General features: G+C 39.5%; 2 protein-coding genes across 2 annotated transcripts; one reads left to right on the forward strand and one right to left on the reverse strand.

Moving 5' to 3' along the window:
• Positions 1–435: 435 nt before the first annotated feature.
• Positions 436–17,894, reverse strand: LOC126383970 (uncharacterized). Its single transcript, XM_050034766.1, has 5 exons — positions 17,617–17,894; positions 14,829–15,191; positions 12,241–12,351; positions 5,292–5,353; positions 436–4,290 (listed from the first exon to the last, which is right to left on the reverse strand). The coding sequence occupies exons 1-5, from the start codon at positions 17,651–17,653 to the stop codon at positions 4,144–4,146; spliced, it is 720 nt and encodes a 239-aa protein (XP_049890723.1). The 5' UTR covers positions 17,654–17,894; the 3' UTR covers positions 436–4,143.
• On the forward strand, positions 5,609–9,547 carry LOC126383962 (uncharacterized). The gene is made up of 2 exons (XM_050034755.1): positions 5,609–6,153; positions 8,130–9,547. Exons 1-2 carry the CDS (start codon positions 5,815–5,817, stop codon positions 8,637–8,639), a joined length of 849 nt encoding a protein of 282 aa, XP_049890712.1. The 5' UTR covers positions 5,609–5,814; the 3' UTR covers positions 8,640–9,547.
• Positions 17,895–18,562: the final 668 nt, after the last annotated feature.

An 18,562-nucleotide genomic window follows, 5' to 3' on the forward strand; every position in this document is an offset into this window, starting at 1 on the left:
ATACAAGTTTAATAGTGTCTGAAGTTTTTAGTCTTGGCTCATGCAAATACTAATGTTCAATGATTTAAACATTTTCAACAACCAATAGTTGCGGTCTCTCCAGCACTAAACAGGAAGCAGCAAATCCAGATGACTGTAAACATGGAGGGGACTCCGGGAGGCGCAAGAGCGTGAACGATTCTGGGTTCTCTTGGACTGCGGAAAAGATGGAGGAACCGGTGGAGCTGTGCAGCAATCCACCAACCAGCCCTTATTTTAGTGATAAATCTTAATTTCTGAAACAGTTCACCTCTCATTCCTACAGCTCAGCTAACCAAGGGATGCTTGTAGCAAGTTGTGGCAACAAAATCCAAAATGTTGATTATACTGATGCTGAATTGACAAGAATACTGTGGATGTATGACGCCGTTTTTCTTGTGTCCCTAGAGTTAAGTATTTTTGCAGACATGTAAGGAATTGTTAATGTGTCGTGTTTCTTAAAGGGAGTTTGGCGTAATAATTTCCACCAGGGGCAGGATGGGAACTAATTTAAAAAGGAATCTAGTTGTAGTTTTGCAAATAGTGACCCTACAAGATCTGTAGTCTTTGCAAGCTCTTATAGTGTATAACTCAAAACTCATATTGTCTTTAGATGTAAAAAGACGTCAGACTTAAGTTTTGAAAGTCTTTTGGTGAAGGGTAGACATTAGATGAGAAGACTGATACCACACCTGGAATCTTGTCATCACTGTGAGCAGCCCAGCCAAGACATAATCCAGTACATAACCCCCCATGGAACAACACATTCTCTCTCCGACCTCGTCACATATTGATATTTCGTCATGGACTTTCAACATCTAGATACGACATGAAAGGTACCCTGGGTGCGTTGGTTGTTGACGTTCTGGGATGCTGTGTCAAGGTTTGCCTGTTACATGCAGGCCTGTTTTCAAAATACACTCTGTTTTCACACGCGATTTAAGGTTTACATACTGTCTCTTTCAAAATAAACGCACTACATTGGTATAACACAATTTTTTTTTCCTTCAACAACTTAAATTACCGTGACACAAATTAAAGTTATAACATGTAACATTCACAAGCCAGTAGCAACCAGTAGCAACCAGTAGCAACCAGAACAAACACTGGGTTGCCTGGGTCAGAGTCGCACACTGGGCCTAGTTTTTAAAACAATAGAGTATTAAATAACAGTCAAAATATTCAAAATATACAATATATTAAGTGTTTAAGGAGCAAAAAGCCTGATAGAGGTGCCTAATAGAATAACAACAGAAGTAAGAGAAGTACAAGAGTTACTAAAAATGAACTGAAATGGTGGAAAAAAATGCAGATTGCACCTGATAATCAATGTTACATTTTATATGATGTAACATTGAGAAGTAGTACTGCACATGAATTTGATTCTGAGAGAAATGATATTGCACTACATTGACAAGTGATCATGATACTAAAAAGTAATATTACACATGATTTTGTGAAAATACGAAAATATTTAAAGGTGTGGCTAAATTTCGTTAGCTTTGGACAGAGCCTGGCTAGCCGTGCCCCCGTTTCCAGTCTTTATGCTAAGCTAAGATAGCATATTTACAGTACAGACATGAGAGAGTATCTGGACAAATAAAGGCCTTTACACACCGAGGGCATGATGAAGTATTGTTATCCATTAGTATTATTATTATCTGGCTCTTTTTCTTACATTCACAACTACAAGGTTTTACTGACAAACTTTTCAAACATGCAAGAACTTTCTTCAGCCCTTACTCAAACATTCTGTTGGACTCTGGTCTTATTTAAGTGAGTAAGAGGAGATAACCTGTCGCTTTGCTACTCCATTCATCCATCCATCCATTTTCATCTGCTTATCCGGGGCCGGGTCGCGGGGGTAGAAGGCCAAGCAAAGCACCCCAGACATCTCGCTCCCCAGCAAAGCTTTCCAGCTCCTCCTGGGGGACCTCAAGGCGTTCCCAGGCCAGATGAGATATGTAATCCCTCCAGCGTGTTCTGGGTCTGCCCCGGGGCCTCCTACCAGTGGGACATGCCTGGAACACCTCTAACAGGAGGTGCCCAGGAGGATTCTGATCAGTTGCCTGAACCAACTCAACTGACCCCTTTCTAACACGAAGGAGCAGCAGCTCTACTCCGAGCTCCCTCCACATGTCTGAGCTCCTCACCCTATCTCTAAGGCTGAGCCCAGCCACCCCACGGAGGAAACTCATTTCGGCTGCTCGTATCCATGATCTTATTCTTTCGGATACCACCCAGAGCTCATGGTCATAGGTGAAGGTTGGTACTTGATGGATCAGTAAATTCGCTTTCTGGCTCAGCTCCCTCTTCACCACGACGGTCAGGCACAGTGCCCGCATCCCTGAAGAGATACTTGAACTCCCTCGCTAGAGGCAGTAACTCTCCCCCAACTAACTAACTCTCTGTTACTCTCTTTCTAGAAATAAGATCCAGGATAATTCACTGATTCTGCTGTGGACAGTGTTTAGTATTTATTACATTAAGTCAAAAATGATTTGAAATGAAAACTCGGTCTGTAATTTTGAGAAACCTGGAGACTGCTTTGAAAGTTTTAAAATTCCAAGCAATATAAAATCATTGAGTAAAGATTCACTCATCTTGAATTTGTATGTTTGAATACAACAAGCATTTCACAGGTTGTAAAAATTCAAAATGACAGGAGCATGTTGTATCTAAATGTATTTATTGAAAATTAAAAAAAGAAAATTGTTGACACATAAAAACATCAGTGAGACACACATCACAGTGGATGCTACATATAAATCCATACAGGGTTTGTACAAATAAGCTTTCTATCATTATGTGCATTTATCTGGCAGTGACAGTGTCATACTAACATTCTGACATTCTTCTGTGGTGAGTTTTTGTGTATGTAAAAGACTTTTATTGAGAGGGGTGTCAGTGTGCATAGATCATAAGTAAATATATACAAATAAAAAAATAATTGGTAAAAAATAAAGATAATTTGTGCATTTACAAAACTGATCCAGACACCGTCCTCTTTTAGAATATATAAAAATAAGAAAAAAAAAGAAAAAAAAACACAATAGAAAAAAATGAAGCAGCCAACCCACCCGACGTAGGCATCCCAAGTCCAAGGATCCCACTTTAAACATCGGTAACAAGAATCTGCAAATGGCATTACATTGTTATTTTCTCCAGGTATTGAATGAAAGGTTGCCAGATGGGGTCAAATAAATTCATCTGCTCAGTTCTAATATATCTGATCCTCTACACCTCAAGAGTACCAACATCATCAAGACACATATTTACATTAGGGATGTTTTTACTCTTCAACAACATCAGCAAGCATTTCTTAGCTGACATAAGGAAATAGTTGATAAGTCATCTTTGAGCTGATGTGAGGTTGTTAAATGTCTCTGGAATATTAAAAATTATAGTTTGTGGTTCAGGCTTAATTCTTGAATCAAGAATGTCTCAAATTGTTTGGAAAATGTTGCACCAGTACTTCTGAATCTTAGGACACATTATATAACAGTGTGTTTGAGTGGCTTCATTAAATTGACACTTGTCGCACAGAGAAGTGCATTAAGGCAATTTCTGACATTAATAGAACATTCATTAATCTGTTTTAAACCATGACTCTATTGTCCCTCTACAATCTGGATATTTAAATCTTTTTGCATTTCTCTGTTATACGAGAAGTGTCCATCTTTTCATCCTGCAGCGCTGTATAAAAAATGTAAAGAGGCTAAAGATAAAAAGAAAGAAAGCAGAGCATAATTTCTACACATTTCACACAGTCTGTTGCATTTTACTATGAAAAAAAAAGATCAGTGAAATAACTTAAAATACCACAGTTAAAAGCAGAGAGGATGTCCAGAGAGGACGGTGATTTTGTTTCTCCAGCATATTAATAATTTCAGTCTTTATATATTTGTTCAGAGGAGGTACCTGAAATTCACTTTAGAGACAGGTCGTGTAGAGAAACTTGTATTTAAAAAGTAATTATTGACTTATTTAAAGACCAGAAACTAAAAACAGTAACTGTTTAATCATCACGTTTATAAAATCTCAAATGAATCACATTCAAAGTCAAAGAAGTTTTTTTTTTTTTTTCCCCTGTTGTTAAAAACAGGAAAAAAACAAGGAGCCGTTCTATCTGTGGTCATGTGATCCGTGTGGGTTCTTGCGACTGGTCACTGCCGAGTATATGACATTCTTTTCCACCAATCCTGTCCCTCCTCGGCTGGAGGGGCGGGGCTTGTCTGCATGCTTCAGACTGGAATAGTGCAAAGCCACTTCCTGCAGACACAGAAAACGAATTAACCTCCCCCTCTGTAAAACCTAAAAGTAACACGCAAGATTTTGTTTTTGTTTTTGTTGATTTCTTTTTTTAATTCATGCACATTATTTGGTCTAAGAGTCAAAAATATCAGTAACAAGAACAAATCTCTTTCAAATCCAAAAAGTGCTAAAACCCAAATCATTGTGTATAAAGTCTGGAGCTGCTCCACAGATACAGAATGGTGAAAGATGTTGTAGATGTTATTGAGAGCACCCAGGGGAATAATGTGAGTATATGAGGACATTTATTGTTTCACAAATGAGAACATTACAAAAAGCTCAATTGGGTATAAAAGGAAAAAAACAGCCTTTACACCCTATGATTTCACAAGTTTGAGACTTCCTTTTGTGGTTTCTGGCTGTGAGATAGAGTAGCTCATGTTCACAAATACTGATTAAACTTTCTTAGGCCACGGAAATAACATACTGGACTTCCTCATTTAGGTGGTGTTCCTGTTTAAGGTTGTTTAAAGGCATAATCTGTATTTTTTGTGGTACATGTAAACCATTAAGTCAATATAGATAAAGAGGTCTACAACTCAGTGCACACGCTCACTACATGTGATAACAATCAGCAGGAAAAATAAGATGAGTCCTGAGAAAGGAATGAAAGAATGAATAAGTGAATGAATGAAGGAAGGAAGGAAGGAAAGAGCGAAATTACAGAAGATAGAGGGAAAGAAAGGGAGGTAGCAAGTAAGAAAGAAAAAGTAAGAAAGAAAATATTACTGATAATTTATGAGGAAGGAAGGGAGGAAAGAAATAAATGATGAAAGAAAGAAAGAAAGAAAGGAAGAAAGAAAGAAAGAGAAAATTGTGATAATTTATAAGGTTATCTTCAATGTTAAATATTGACATGAAAAGACAGAAAAGAAAGAAAGAAAGAAAGAAAGAAAGAAAGAAAGAAAGAAAATATTTAAAGAAAAGGAGAGTTGGTGATGCGTTCACTGCCCACTGACCTCTGTGACCCTCTGACTTGTGTTTCTTCTCTCTGGATTACAGCAGCAAACATCTGATTTACCTGAAGACAAAGGAAAAAGGGAAACTGAGCATGAGGTGGGAAGACTGTATGAAATCCAGCTGCCAAACAGCTGATGTTCTGTTTCAGTCTGGTTTCAGTCACACTGGGGTTCAACAACATCTCCTCGACTCTGAGGCAAGTTATCAAATATAAATAATTTGGAAACTCTTCTTGAATCTATGAGATCATTTTGATGTGTGAACAGAAGCCCAGCCCCTCAGAGCGGAGCAGGCTGTGACTTTCAGTGACTGACTCAGTAAGTGAAAGTGAAAGCCTGAAAGTGAAACCAGAACCAGTTGTTTATGTCGAAGCAGCAGACAGACATTGACTCCTGCCTCTTTATTTCCTACTTTTTCCTCAAAACAAAAACAAATCTGGAAACTCAGAAAAGAGCCACTCTTCTCTTTCTAAGGTAAGAGAAAGACGTTATTTTTTCTTGCCTTCCTCTTCCTGTGAGCAGCATGCCAGACACTAAGCTGTGTCTAGAGGCCCTGTCTGCTCTCTCCGGCTGTAACATCGAGCCAACCAGCGGAGTCTCCCACATCACTCCACAGGACTTTGTCAACATTGTGGCCCTCAAAGAGTTCTACAAGCAGGAGGGCTTTAAAGAGCTGGAATACCCCAGTTTAGGGACTTTGTCCCTGCAGGACATAGATGACCAGGACTTGTACAGCTCCCCACCGGCTCTGCCTGAAGGCCCCTCCACCGCTAGGCCGGAGGAGAGCCTCAGAACCACATTAAAGATCAACCCTCAGGACTTCTTTCATCCTCAGTACGACTACGACTTCACCAACAAAAAGGTAAGACACACCTGACACAACTCCTACCTATTCCTTACAGTTTCTACTCAGTTGTAGTATAATGGGAAGAATAACAGTTCATGAATGGATTGAGATAAATAACATGATGACATTAATATAGTATTTATATTGCAATCACTTATTTGGATGTTATTCTCTTTTGTTTGGACAAAATGTCAAAGGTGATGTTAGAATACACTGTACTGAAATGAGTGAGTGTTAGAGTGATAGAGGGAGGAAGTGTGTGTGACCAGCCCATTCTCATTCCCAGGGGGTTAAATACAGACACTGTGCAACGCCCCTCAGCGTGCAATAACAACACCAAAGCCACCCTTTAGCAACTTTATGACACACATAAGGCTTTTAACCAACTCCAATGTAAAGCAATCCTGTCTTCACTTGACTGAAAGAAACTGATAATTATGAATTATATGTGCAGTAGGTGAATAAAGTCCAGATGCCAGTCTACTGACTCAGAGCGACTGACACTCTGAGGAAGGAGCTGTACAGGATTATGGCCACAGGCAGGAATGACTTCCTGTGGCGCTCTGTGGTGCATCTTAAGGGAATGAGTCTGTCACTGAATGTGCTCCTGTGTTTTAGCAGCACATTGTGGAGTGGATTGGAGACATTGTCCAAGATGACACTCATCTAAGACAGCATCCTCGTCTCTGACACTGCCACCAGAGTCCAGCACCCTTACTACATTACTGGCCTTGGGAATCAGTTTGAGTCCATGGGGGTCTGCTACCCACACTTATACTCTGAATTAGATTAGGTTTAGTATTTTTGCAACTTCCATCAATCTAATTTGCTAGCTATGTAGGTGTAGTTAATGTATTTGTGAAAAAGGAATGACGTGAATTTGCTATCTAGTACATCCAGTACGTTTTAATATTATTACGATTTATACATTATCTGATCACATGCTTGGTATGAAATCACTGTAGAAACAGTTGCTTGGCTAAAATGTGTCATATCAGCTCAGGAAGGACCCAAACACAGAGCAGCTGGCAGGCTCAAGGTTAAAACAAAAGCTTTAATGAAGCTGATAAAAAACACACATCCAAAACAGGCAGGTAACTCAGAGTCCAAAAGAAAGAAGAACCAAAGCTAAAATGAAACAAACCAGGGAGGCATGGGGAACACAAGGATGAACTCAGAAAAGAAACTGAAAACAGAACACAAAAGAACAGGGCCCTATTTCAGAAGTCAGGCTCAACAAACTCTGAGCCTAATCCCAATCTCTGACTGAGCCTGAGCTGGGAAACTCTGAGTTTTCGGTTCCAGAACAGCTGATGATGAATTAGTTCAGTCAACTCTGAGTATGTTCAGCCCGAGGGAAGCGCGTCCACGGTGAGCACCAAAAGCCATCATCAGGAAGGGAAAGGAGGGAAATGGGGATTGGTAAGGGTGTGGAGGGGAACACTAGGGTGGAGCAGAGAAGACTAATACAGAACGGGTGTGAGGGGAAGACTCTGGGAACAGGGAAGGACTAACGAGACTAATGAAGACAGGTGTGATAGAAATCGGCGGGAAAACACACAGAGACAGGAAGTAAAACTAGGCAGGACATATGAGGAGAGAATCTACAAATAAAACAGGAAACACATTAAACATGAACAAGATACACAAGTCCACCAGGATATAAACAAACCAGGATCATGACAAAATATTGTTGATCTTCTATCTAAACTGAATTTAGTTCTTTTGTTGCCTCAACCTAACCACGACCATTTCACAACATTAAGCCAGTATTTAAGCGGTGCGTCACATAGGCCCTAGACACACTAAAAGAGTGTCCTGTGCATCGCTATCAGACACCGAGGGGCCTGACAAAGTGTCCATATTTGACCTGGGAATGAAGACAGGCTGGTGCGACAGAGGGGGTCAGATGATGCAGCAAATATTGTGATTAGCATGAAGCATATTAGTATTTCCCCTCTGACTCTGTTTACCCCTCTTTCCATCTCCAGGATGGCAACATAAAGTTTCTGCGTGGTAACGAGCCGTACATTCGTCCCTGTGGGTGGAACCGGGTCGCCCTGCGGGTCATGCAGAAGTATGATGGCGGGGATGTCTGGCTTGGGACGGGAAAGGACGCCTGGCCCGTCTCCTACCATGGACAGAACATGGACGGCTCCCTCGGCATCATCTTGACCCACGGCGGAAGCCCCGACGAAGAGCCAAAGTTTCTGGATGCTGCTGCCGCCTCTCTGGTCACTGGGGAGACGAGGGGCAGAGGGGTGTACTCCACGCCGGACATAAAGATGGCGGAGAAGTACTGCAAGAAGTTCAAGTCCAAAGTGGACGGAAAGACGTACAAAGTGGTTCTCCAGAACCGCATCAACCCAGAGAAGAGGCAGAAGTGCCAGAGGGAGGACGTCTGGTTGGTCTACATCCCCAAAGAATACAATGACGTCCAGACGAGGGCCATCGTGCAGGAGTCCATCCGACCGTACGGACTGCTGCTGATGCAGGCGTGAGGAAACTTTCACATCTTCAGAGTTGTCTGGGAAATGAATTCAACCTGAATTGTTCCTGATTATCAACAATAAAACCTCGCCGAGAAATGATTCACAAAGTTGCTTAAGACTCACAGAGTTCCTGTGTGTTTGCTTGGAGGTAACAACAAACCAGTACTGCCTTTTGACTTACATTTGATCAAAAATAATGTTGCTTTTCCTGCTCAAATGACAACCATATCCTACTTTACTGACTTACTGTATTAGGGACCTTCTGCTGACCTACAGTATCCTCAGCTGATGGGTGTAACTACCATAAAATAAAATAAACAAGCAACTGATTATAAATCAGTTGAGCTCTCTACATGAGGTGGTAAGCGTAAGGTGAGACTGTGGGAACAAGGTTGATTTATGCTGCCATCTAGTGCTGAATCATGTGATTGCTTCTTTCTGTCTTGCAAAAATAAAAGTTTTGCACAACAAGCAAACTCAAATTATTCTAGTTTTCGAAGAATTGATTTTAATTAAACAAAATGACCATAAATGAATTAGGTTGATTGACAAACTGGTGAATTCATGTGTTTTCAAACCAAAAGTGGTTTTATTATTCTACAATTACAGATCTCAGGTCATTAAACATGTAAAGCTGCATAGGAGATCGGGAGAGAAACTCAGATGATTCAGCCCTGCATTAAAAATGTTGTTTTGCTGTATGACGATACTGTTATTTGTTCCATCATTGTGGTTTACTGAAATAGTAATTTTGTAATTTTTCGCATACACTGTATCCTTAATTTCCTATTTTTGTAGTTCATCCACCCAAAATGATTACAATTACTTAGTGTGAAGCATGCACAGATAATTGAACTGGGATCTCTTCTGTTTTCTTTGTGTTTCTGAATAACACTTTTAGTGTAATTAAATAATGTGAAACAATCCTGTTGAGCGGAAGCTCTTTGATGTATTGTTATATTTAATAAGATAATATCAATATCATCTCCGTACTATATACTTTTGTTGTGAAGAACATATATATATATATATATATATATACATATCCAAAGTACACTAACACTATTAAATATACACTATGATTAGGGATGCAAGATAATACCAGCACGTCAATGGTATCAGCAGATAAAGGCTTTGAAGTAAAATATCGGCATTGGCCCAAAAGAAACATTTCTGCTGACATATCAGGCTCTAGTTTTTGTCAGGATTGTCTCAAGGAGAGCCAAGTCTGTTAAAGTGGGATGAATTTTACAGTTTTATCCTCTTGAGGGTTGTGCAGGGGCTGGAGTCTATCCCAGCTGACATTGGGCGAGAGGCAGGGTACACCCTGGACAGGTCACCAGACTATCGCAGGGCTGACACAAAGATATAGAGACAGACAAACATTCACACTCATATTCACACCTACGGACAATTTAGAGTCACCAATTAACCTACGTGTCTCTGGATTGTGGGAGGAAGCCGGAGTACCTGGAGAAAACCCACACTGACAAGGGGAGAACATGCAAACTCTGCACAGAAGGGCTCCCCCACCCTGGGTTTGAGCCCCCCAAAACCAAAACCTGAGTTCATTTCCTACGTAGATGATTAACTTTTAGGCTTAATCAGGCTGTTGTGAGAGTGAGAAATCAAATGAAGCTCAAAGTGCACAATAAAAAAGGCAATAAAAGTTCAGCCAAATGCAGCGTTAACAAAACGTTTTACCTTCTTAACTACAAATGTCCACTGTAAAACATGATGGAACTGTGTAGTGGCACACCCGCAGAATTGTATTTCATATTGGGCACAAAAACGGCTAGGTTTCCATGCATGCACATATGCGAACAAGACAAAAAGAGATGGATTCATGTTCTTTGTGGTGTTTTGAGGCTGATGGCTTTGTGCCTTATGCACCGTCTCCCCTGTATTGCCTGCAAGCACGTGCATAATACAGCCTGCTATGAAGAAGATAAATCTGGTTTTGGCCAACATTTCCTACAAAAAAAGTTTTGTTTTTTTTCACTTCGCCTCTCAGGGCAGGGCAGTTGAAGTTGTTTTTATTATTTTGCCCAGTGAATTTGGACATTTTGAAAGAATTAGATTTGATGTCCACATCACACATGTTAATTTGACTACAACAGAGACTTGGTGTTTTCTGGAATTAGGTGAAGAAGAAAATGCGTGCATATATCCGCAATTGGCCAAAACGAGTTGAAAAATATTGGCATATCCGATATCTGCAAAAATCCAGTATCATTTATCCCTAATTATGAGTCTGTTTGTGTAAATACTGATAATTCAAGGCGTGCACTGAAATATCACCAATGTAACATTTTAAAACTTCACAAATCTAAAGGTTATTTTTGTTGTCGATGATACTTACTTAACTTGATTTGTACTTTTTTTCAGTAGACTTTTTAGAGCATTTACAGTATGTGCTTAGACAACATGGTGAAAGCAATAACGGGAGAAGTGCTCAGAACTTTTACTTCAGTAGGTTACTTTTAAAGAAGTATTAGAATCAAGGGCGTGGGTTTCATTTCTACAGTGGTGGAGACACATATGAGAGTCAAACACTTAATTTCCTGCATTCTGGTGAAGTTTTATGGATCAGTTTATGATAAAAATGTCGTTATTTATGTAAAGAAAAACACAAAGCTCAGGAGATAAGTGACAATTCAAAATATAAAAATATGGACTTTAATAAATTAAGGCTCTCAGACATTTTGTATTGCTTTTAATATTTATTCTCCTGTTGATCAACTTCTCTCATCTAATGTTTTCCCTGCTGAGTCAACACACACATGAAGGCACAGTTTACTTTTCCATCCTCCTCCTTGTTTGGTGAAGTAACCTCTTTAAATGTGCATGTGGCACCTCTTCACATCAATGATAAAGTCATTCATTTTAATTCATTCATAAACCCGTGTACTACAATAACTCAGGTGTGTTTCAGCAAGATTTTTGCTTATGTTCAAAACTTTCTGCACATTCAAAATATATTCCACTATCTGTGTTCTCTGAGAATAAAGTTATAATACTTTGAACAAAAATTGTAATATTACGAAAATAAACTGTAAAGTTAATGAAAATAATAACATAATGCTTCAAGAAAAACAACCTACCTGCCTTATACTCTGCTGTGCATGATGTTGTTGCTCTACTGATAATGTAGTATTCTCTTCAGACTGTCAGACAGACAGAACTCACTAAAATATTGGTAGGGACTTGTCCTTGCCATCCATATGCAAACCTGTGCCCTTGTACCAAAGCACCGAAAGTAAAAGTACCTTTTCAGAATAATGTCTATTATATTATTGGATTATATTCATTGATGCATTAATGTGTTCATCACTTGAATGTTGCAGTTGGTAAAGGTGGAGCTAATTTTTAATACAAAAATATATTTATTTTCTATTTATAATTTGAAACTTTAATAATAATTGTGGCAGAGTAGAAGTATAAGGTAACTTAACATGGATTTACCCGAGGAAGAGTACAATGTAATGAGTACTTTCCACCACTGGGTGGAGACACTGTCCACACTTTCCAAACCTGTCCTCTCTTTCAACATCTAAACCTTTGGTTAGACACACACACACACACACACACACACACAACAACAACACACCTGCGAGAAGGGAAAATCCAACAATGAAGATGAGGCAGAGGACGAGTAAAGCTGGAAGAATACAGATCCCAAGACTCCAACATGGCTGCCTGGCTGACTCCCCGTCAACTCCTGGAAACACAAAGCACAGGAACAGTGAACAGACTGATTGATTGATTCCTTAAGAACTCAGATATTCAATATTTCGGAAATGTAACTGTTTGTATCGACTTGAAAAAATCCCAAACACCACCAGGGTGAAGTGAGGAGCTGCTTCTTACATGACTTTAATACTCACGATCTTCATTTGAGCCACAGGGAAACTGAAAATCTGAATTTCTTTTCAAGAAATGTAAACAAATGAAAAATTTTGCATGGAGCCAAAGGCTGTTTTCATGCACCTGTAGGTCTTCCACATGTCATGTGAAACATGCAGAAATACAGATCAGTCACCAGAATAAATGCTGGCATTGTACATTTCTGCAAACCACAAATACGTTTTGCAGGTTTCATGTGCATCATATCAACGATTTAAAGTGACGCAGTATATGAGCTGACTTTGTCATCTGGAGGTGGAAGGGATGGTGGATAATGTGACATTTAGGCAAGACGCCAGACTGCTGTTCGCGACCAACAAAGCGGGTTGTGATTTTGTGAGTCATTGCTGCATTTCTTGCAGGTTTTTAGGCATGAAAATCTGCTGTTTTTTGTGAAGACTTGCTGGTTTTCCTGCTGGAATTGTGCCCCCTAAACTGGGTATTTTAAGCCAATGTAAAGTTTTCACAAAAAGTTTCAGTGTACACATAACAAACATGCCAATGTAACGCATCAGTTCTTTGCAGAAACGTACAGTGCCAACATTTTTTCTGGTGACTGGTTTGAGAAATAAAAAGCAGCAGCTCAGATGAATATAAGTCTGCTACACCCAAACTGAAAATGCCAAATCATAAAGAGAACATTATGACCTTGTATTTTGTAATTATAATTGTAATTATGTACTGTATATATATTTTATGTTACCAGTGAGCAATATTCTAAACTAAAGGAAATGATGGCTGCTCACTTCATCAGCCAACCTTAACATCAAACTAACCACTGTTGAAAACCCTATTTCCTGGAAACCCAACACCACTGAAACTACTGCTTTCCACAGAAATGTCACCATGACTTTACCTCAGCGGAACAGCACTTTATACACCTTTACCTTCTCACTATTTCAAATATATCATTTGTTTTTGTGATTAATGAGATCGTTTTTCCTTGGATAACATCTACATTAATGAGTTTGTCATAATGATTCACCTTAACCTCTTAAAATGTGATGGGCATGACACTGAGTCCATATTTGTTCAAGTATTGTTCAAACCCACAGATCATTAGTGGAGGTCCCAGCGTTTCCAGAAATACCAAATATGCCAGAATAGATTTTGGGGAAAGATGTAGAAGGATACAGAAGCCACCTTGAAATTTTCATATTTTCCCTGTTTCATTTTGACATTTTATTTTCAATCCCTGCATGGATGTAGAGGCCTAGGTATTTCTTCAACATTGGGGGGGACACATATGAAGCAGGAGGTCAGGGAGTCATCCCTTGAAGTTTTGAGCCTCAAACACTTTATTTCCTGCATTCTGGTGACAATTTATGCACCAATATCTGGTAGTAATGTCCTTATATTTGTAAAGGAAAACACAAAATTCAGGCAGCAATTTAAAAAATGTATTGAATTTAATGTAGTTAGGCATTCAGGCATTCTGTATTGCTTGCAAAATTATCTTCATGTGGATCAACTATTCTCTTAATAAATGTTAACTCTGCTGAATCAACACACGTAGGCACGATTTATTCTTTCCTCTTCTACTCTTTCTTTTGGAAAGTAACCTGGTTAAAGGGATTTGTCCACAGGATCCATCATTTCCATGCTACCCATTTATTGTCTATGCAAACAGCTGTGCAGTGCATTGTGGTAGTGCCACGTTGCGTTTTTAGAGATGGGGCATCTTTTCCTCAATTGCATAAAGTTGAATCTAGGCTACTTTATGCAAATCAGAAGCGTCTAGTGCGACTCACAAACTCTAGAAAGTCTTGAAGAACTTTTAAAGTAACAATTGTTTCTCTAAACTGAAAACAAGATTCAGCAACTGCATGGCTTACTTCTCACTTCAGATGTTTTCAGAAACATATCTCTGTGACGTGTTTTTGCAATATAACAGAAAGTTGCCAAACTAGCAACAATGACGGTGTGGTTTGAAATCTGGGAGTGGACAGCCCACACGTGGAGTGGTACATTCATTGAGCGTCTAATGCTGGTAAGTGGCACAAACCCTCAGGTCTAAAAACGCCCCTGTGGACACATACCATAAAAGCAGTTTGCATCATTTCAGCGTTCAGTGTGAGCCCAGCGTTAGTCTTCAGATGCACTAATCCTGATTTTTTGTTTTTGTATTTATCTTAAAAATTTGTTTAAAATACCCAAGAATAAAACTTACTACTGTTTTCAAGCACCATCTTTTATCTGACGAGAGCCTATTTTCACCTTTAACAAACACCTCAGTGATAAAACTGTCTAACTACAGCTGTACAACAGATATCTGACTAAATATTATCTTACCGTTAACAACCAGATGAATTCCTCTGTTAACAAAAACAGCTCCTGCAACCTGGCTGGTGCAGAAATACAGCCCAGTGTCCACCTCCTCCACCTCCAGGATCTCCAGACTGATGGGTCCCCTCTCCATGTTGCCCCTGTGGTAAACATGACTGACATCTGCAGTGTGAAAGGTGACTGTAACTTCTGTCAGTTTACTTGATTTAACTGTCAGAAGAGGCAGCAGCTGATCTGAGCGCAGAAGGTACCAGGTGATCTCCACGCTGGACGTCAGGTTACAGCTGAGAGAGATGTTCTGCCCTGCCTGGACCACCAGGGCTGAGCGGAGAACAGGTGAGGCTGAAGACAGGTAACATCCCGCAGCACCTTAGGAGAGCAAACAGTTGAGAAGGACAGATCAGGCTGGAGTAAGAGGAGGCTGATGCTAGGCCTGCAACTGAATACTTGATATTTATCGGGGACAATGTAGCCTTTTATTTAAGATGTCCTAATCATCGGGAGAACATATTTCATGCTGTGCACTGTGTCCCTGAGTGCTACAGGGAGGATGTTTTTCTGTAGGCCAACCTGGAAGTCATCTTTGCCCTGGTTCCCTCGCAAAAGCCAGATAATCTTCACAAAAGAACGCCACCTTACAATTTTGAAGTGTAAATGCAATCGCCAGAAGCATAAGGCCAACGTTAGGCTATAAACTAACTACACCGCTGACTTCGACATTGCCACAAGGCTATAAGGTAGTGTTTGACATGATGCTCCATAGTCTCATTTAGCCACTTGTTGGCAACTGCCTGTTTTAAGACACATAAAACTCACAAGTGGGGTATTGACTAATGTATTTTATGCTGTAGAACAAAACGTGAAAATCTCTTAAGCTTGTATTAAGATGGAAACAGAAGATCAACAATGATAACTCATTTCCAGGTTTTGGACTTATTCCTGCAGCACTCAATTTAAACCGTTGTAACGTCGACTAATGTTGTGTTCACACCAGGCACAAATAAAACAGTTCACGCGAGTGAATTACATGTAAAGTCAATGTAAAGATGTGATTGGACACAAAGTCCCACCAGGCAGCGCGATGGACGCAGTGCGAATGACGCAAAATATGGGAATTAAGCAGTGCAAATTTGTCTGCCCCAGTTAAAAGGTACAATATTGTGACCTCCTCTACTGTCGCTTAGTTTGGTGTTGTGTGACAACTTTGGACTCTTGCCTCTAGTGCCATCTATTGGCTGTCTCTATGCTATCATAAAGGACGCATAGCAGTATGAGGGCATTTTTATTTACGAAGTTTGAAAGGGACGTATCTATTTAAAGTATAAAGTAGCCTTAGGCTGGTTTTGACATCTGGAGTTGGAGGGAGCGGCAGACAGCATGACACCTGGACAAGACGCCTGACAAGATGCAGACCGCTTTCTTTCGTGAGTCATTGCTGTGTCTCCAGTAGCTAATCAGGCACCAAATGTGGGTGCCTTGTAGTGACATGTTGCTGCATTTCCTGCTGGGATAGTGGCACAAGAAGTGGTTGTTTTTTCCAGAGACATTGCTGTTTTTCCAGCAGGGATTGAAAACTGGGTATTTTATGCTGAAACATGATCTTTTCCTGACCATTACCAAGACATTTCTGTGTAAAGTTTCAACATTTCTACAATATAATGACATGCAAATTTAATGTATCCGTGGTTTGCAGAGGCGTACAATGCCAACATTTTTTCTTCTTCTAGCGATTAGGTTGCAACATCCGGATCAACCTAACAAAGCTCCACATAAACAGCTCAAAGTGGACAGACCTTGGTCAAATTAGAAGAAATGGAGAAACGGTTCACATAAAGGAGCCATACTCCTTGATTATAATCTCCAACAGACTGCTAGAATCAAGCAGCAGCAAAGCAGGGAGAGGGTCTCCTACTTCCAGCACCTCACATCAATGCCCGCACTGCAACAAAAGCTTTGGTTCCAGAATTAGCCTCTTCGGCCATTTGAAGACCCACAGTAATGACTGACTCATACTCAACTTTGAGTGATTGCCAGTGATAATGAGTGTACTGTTGGTAAGGGGCTGTTGTTCCTGGTTTGGGCTTCTTAGTTCCAGTGATGGGAAATCTTAATGCAACAGCATACAACTAAATCATAGACTGGTGGTTCCCAATTTGGAGATGAATCTGAGTCATCGCACAATGATTAAAGGATTAAGACCATTTTTTTTCTTTTTTTGGGGTGCACAAAATCAGCTTTATTTTCTCTGACATTTCCTTCTACTTTTTTTTATTGTGAAATATAATTTTTTTTTTACCTTTTTAACAGTTTTAGTATAGGACACAGTTCAGTTGGCACCAAAAAAGCACTGACGTTTGATAATCACCTCAAATTGCATACAAAACCCAGTGAACTCAGGGAGTCAGCATCTAAATTAGGCTAAAAATTGGGAACATTTTGCTTCCTAACACAACTCAGATCCAACTGAGCCTAAAACATCAGTTTGCACGAAACCAGGCTGTACAACAGAAACATATGGGCGTGCCCTCTGAACCCCAGAGGAGAGAAAAAGGTCACAGATGTTCAGCTCAGACCTGTCAGCTTGATTTCTTTCACTTTAGTTTTGGTATTTTTAGAAAGTGTGTCTTCACCACAGCCACCAAAACCAGCCACAACATATAATGCTTCTAAATCAAGCCTTATCTTAAATTTCTGCACATTGTACCTTGGAAGTCTGACACACCCTTGAGTTTGAAATCCAAGCCCTGTCTGCATTTAAAACAGCAAATAATTAAAAAAAACTACAACAACTTACAAATTAAAGTGAGGATCCACGTGACACTTGCCATCATTCAGGAAGAAATATTCTCCAGGTGTTGTACACGAGCTGCAGGAGCAGGAGGACTGATCACCTTAACAAGTTAACACAGTGATTTTAGTGGGAGGAAGTAAGCAGGGACTTTATTATGCAGCAGGACAGACATACACACAGAAGAGACCACCAACACCATTACAGGGGCAGAAAACGGAAGAATCAAAATGTTCCACTAAACACACACACACACACACACACACACACACACACACACACACACACACACACACACCTGATTGTAAACCTAAACACACCCCTCAGTCTGTAACAGACGAAGCTGCAGACTTTAGGTTTCGTTTCTGTGGAGATCCATTAAGTTATATCCACGCACGTCATATAACCGGGTATTTTTTCAAAATAAAAGCACAACAACCGCAGTGGATTTTTTTTTAATGTCGTGGGAACAAAAGATCTTGTTGACTCAACACATATTTTTCACAGGATTATAAACAAGTTAATATCCTGTGAATTTATTTTAATTCAATTTAATTTAATTTGATTTGATTTTACTTTATTTCAACTTTTTTTTTATATGCCATGGTTATTCATGGGTAATTGTCCCCAATTGCTTAATTAATATTTGCAAAAACTTAAATATTTAATAGAATAATGTTGAAAAACACAATTGTTATTATTATTATTATTAATCATAACCATAATGGTTATAATAATATTATTGATATTAATAATAGCAGTATTGATTTGGCTCTGCCATAAAACAAAATAGCACTTTTCAAAAACGAAACAAAGTGCTTTACAAAAAAAGGTAATGAAAATATGATAACCCCCCCAATAAATTACAAAAGTGAAGTAATGATAAAAAATAATATTAGTAAAACAAGTTTCAGTAAAATAATGAAAATAAATAAAGTCCCCATTGTTCTAC

Source organism: Epinephelus moara, chromosome 22 (genome assembly GCF_006386435.1).
Source record: "Epinephelus moara isolate mb chromosome 22, YSFRI_EMoa_1.0, whole genome shotgun sequence".
Classification (NCBI taxonomy): Eukaryota; Metazoa; Chordata; class Actinopteri; order Perciformes; family Serranidae; genus Epinephelus; species Epinephelus moara.

Excerpts from the sequence above, each read along its gene's own strand:
- LOC126383970 (XM_050034766.1), bottom strand. The coding sequence starts at position 17,653 with ATGATGGCAAGTGTCACGTGGATCCTCACTTTAATTT. Across the intron at positions 15,192-17,616 it reads GTGGATCCTCACTTTAATTT|GTGCTGCGGGATGTTACCTG; the intron begins GTAAGTTGTTGT and ends TGCTCTCCTAAG. Across the intron at positions 12,352-14,828 it reads AATTCATCTGGTTGTTAACG|GAGTTGACGGGGAGTCAGCC; the intron begins GTAAGATAATAT and ends TTGTGTTTCCAG.
- LOC126383962 (XM_050034755.1), top strand. The coding sequence starts at position 5,815 with ATGCCAGACACTAAGCTGTGTCTAGAGGCCCTGTCTGCTCTCTCCGGC. Across the intron at positions 6,154-8,129 it reads ACGACTTCACCAACAAAAAG|GATGGCAACATAAAGTTTCT; the intron begins GTAAGACACACC and ends TTCCATCTCCAG.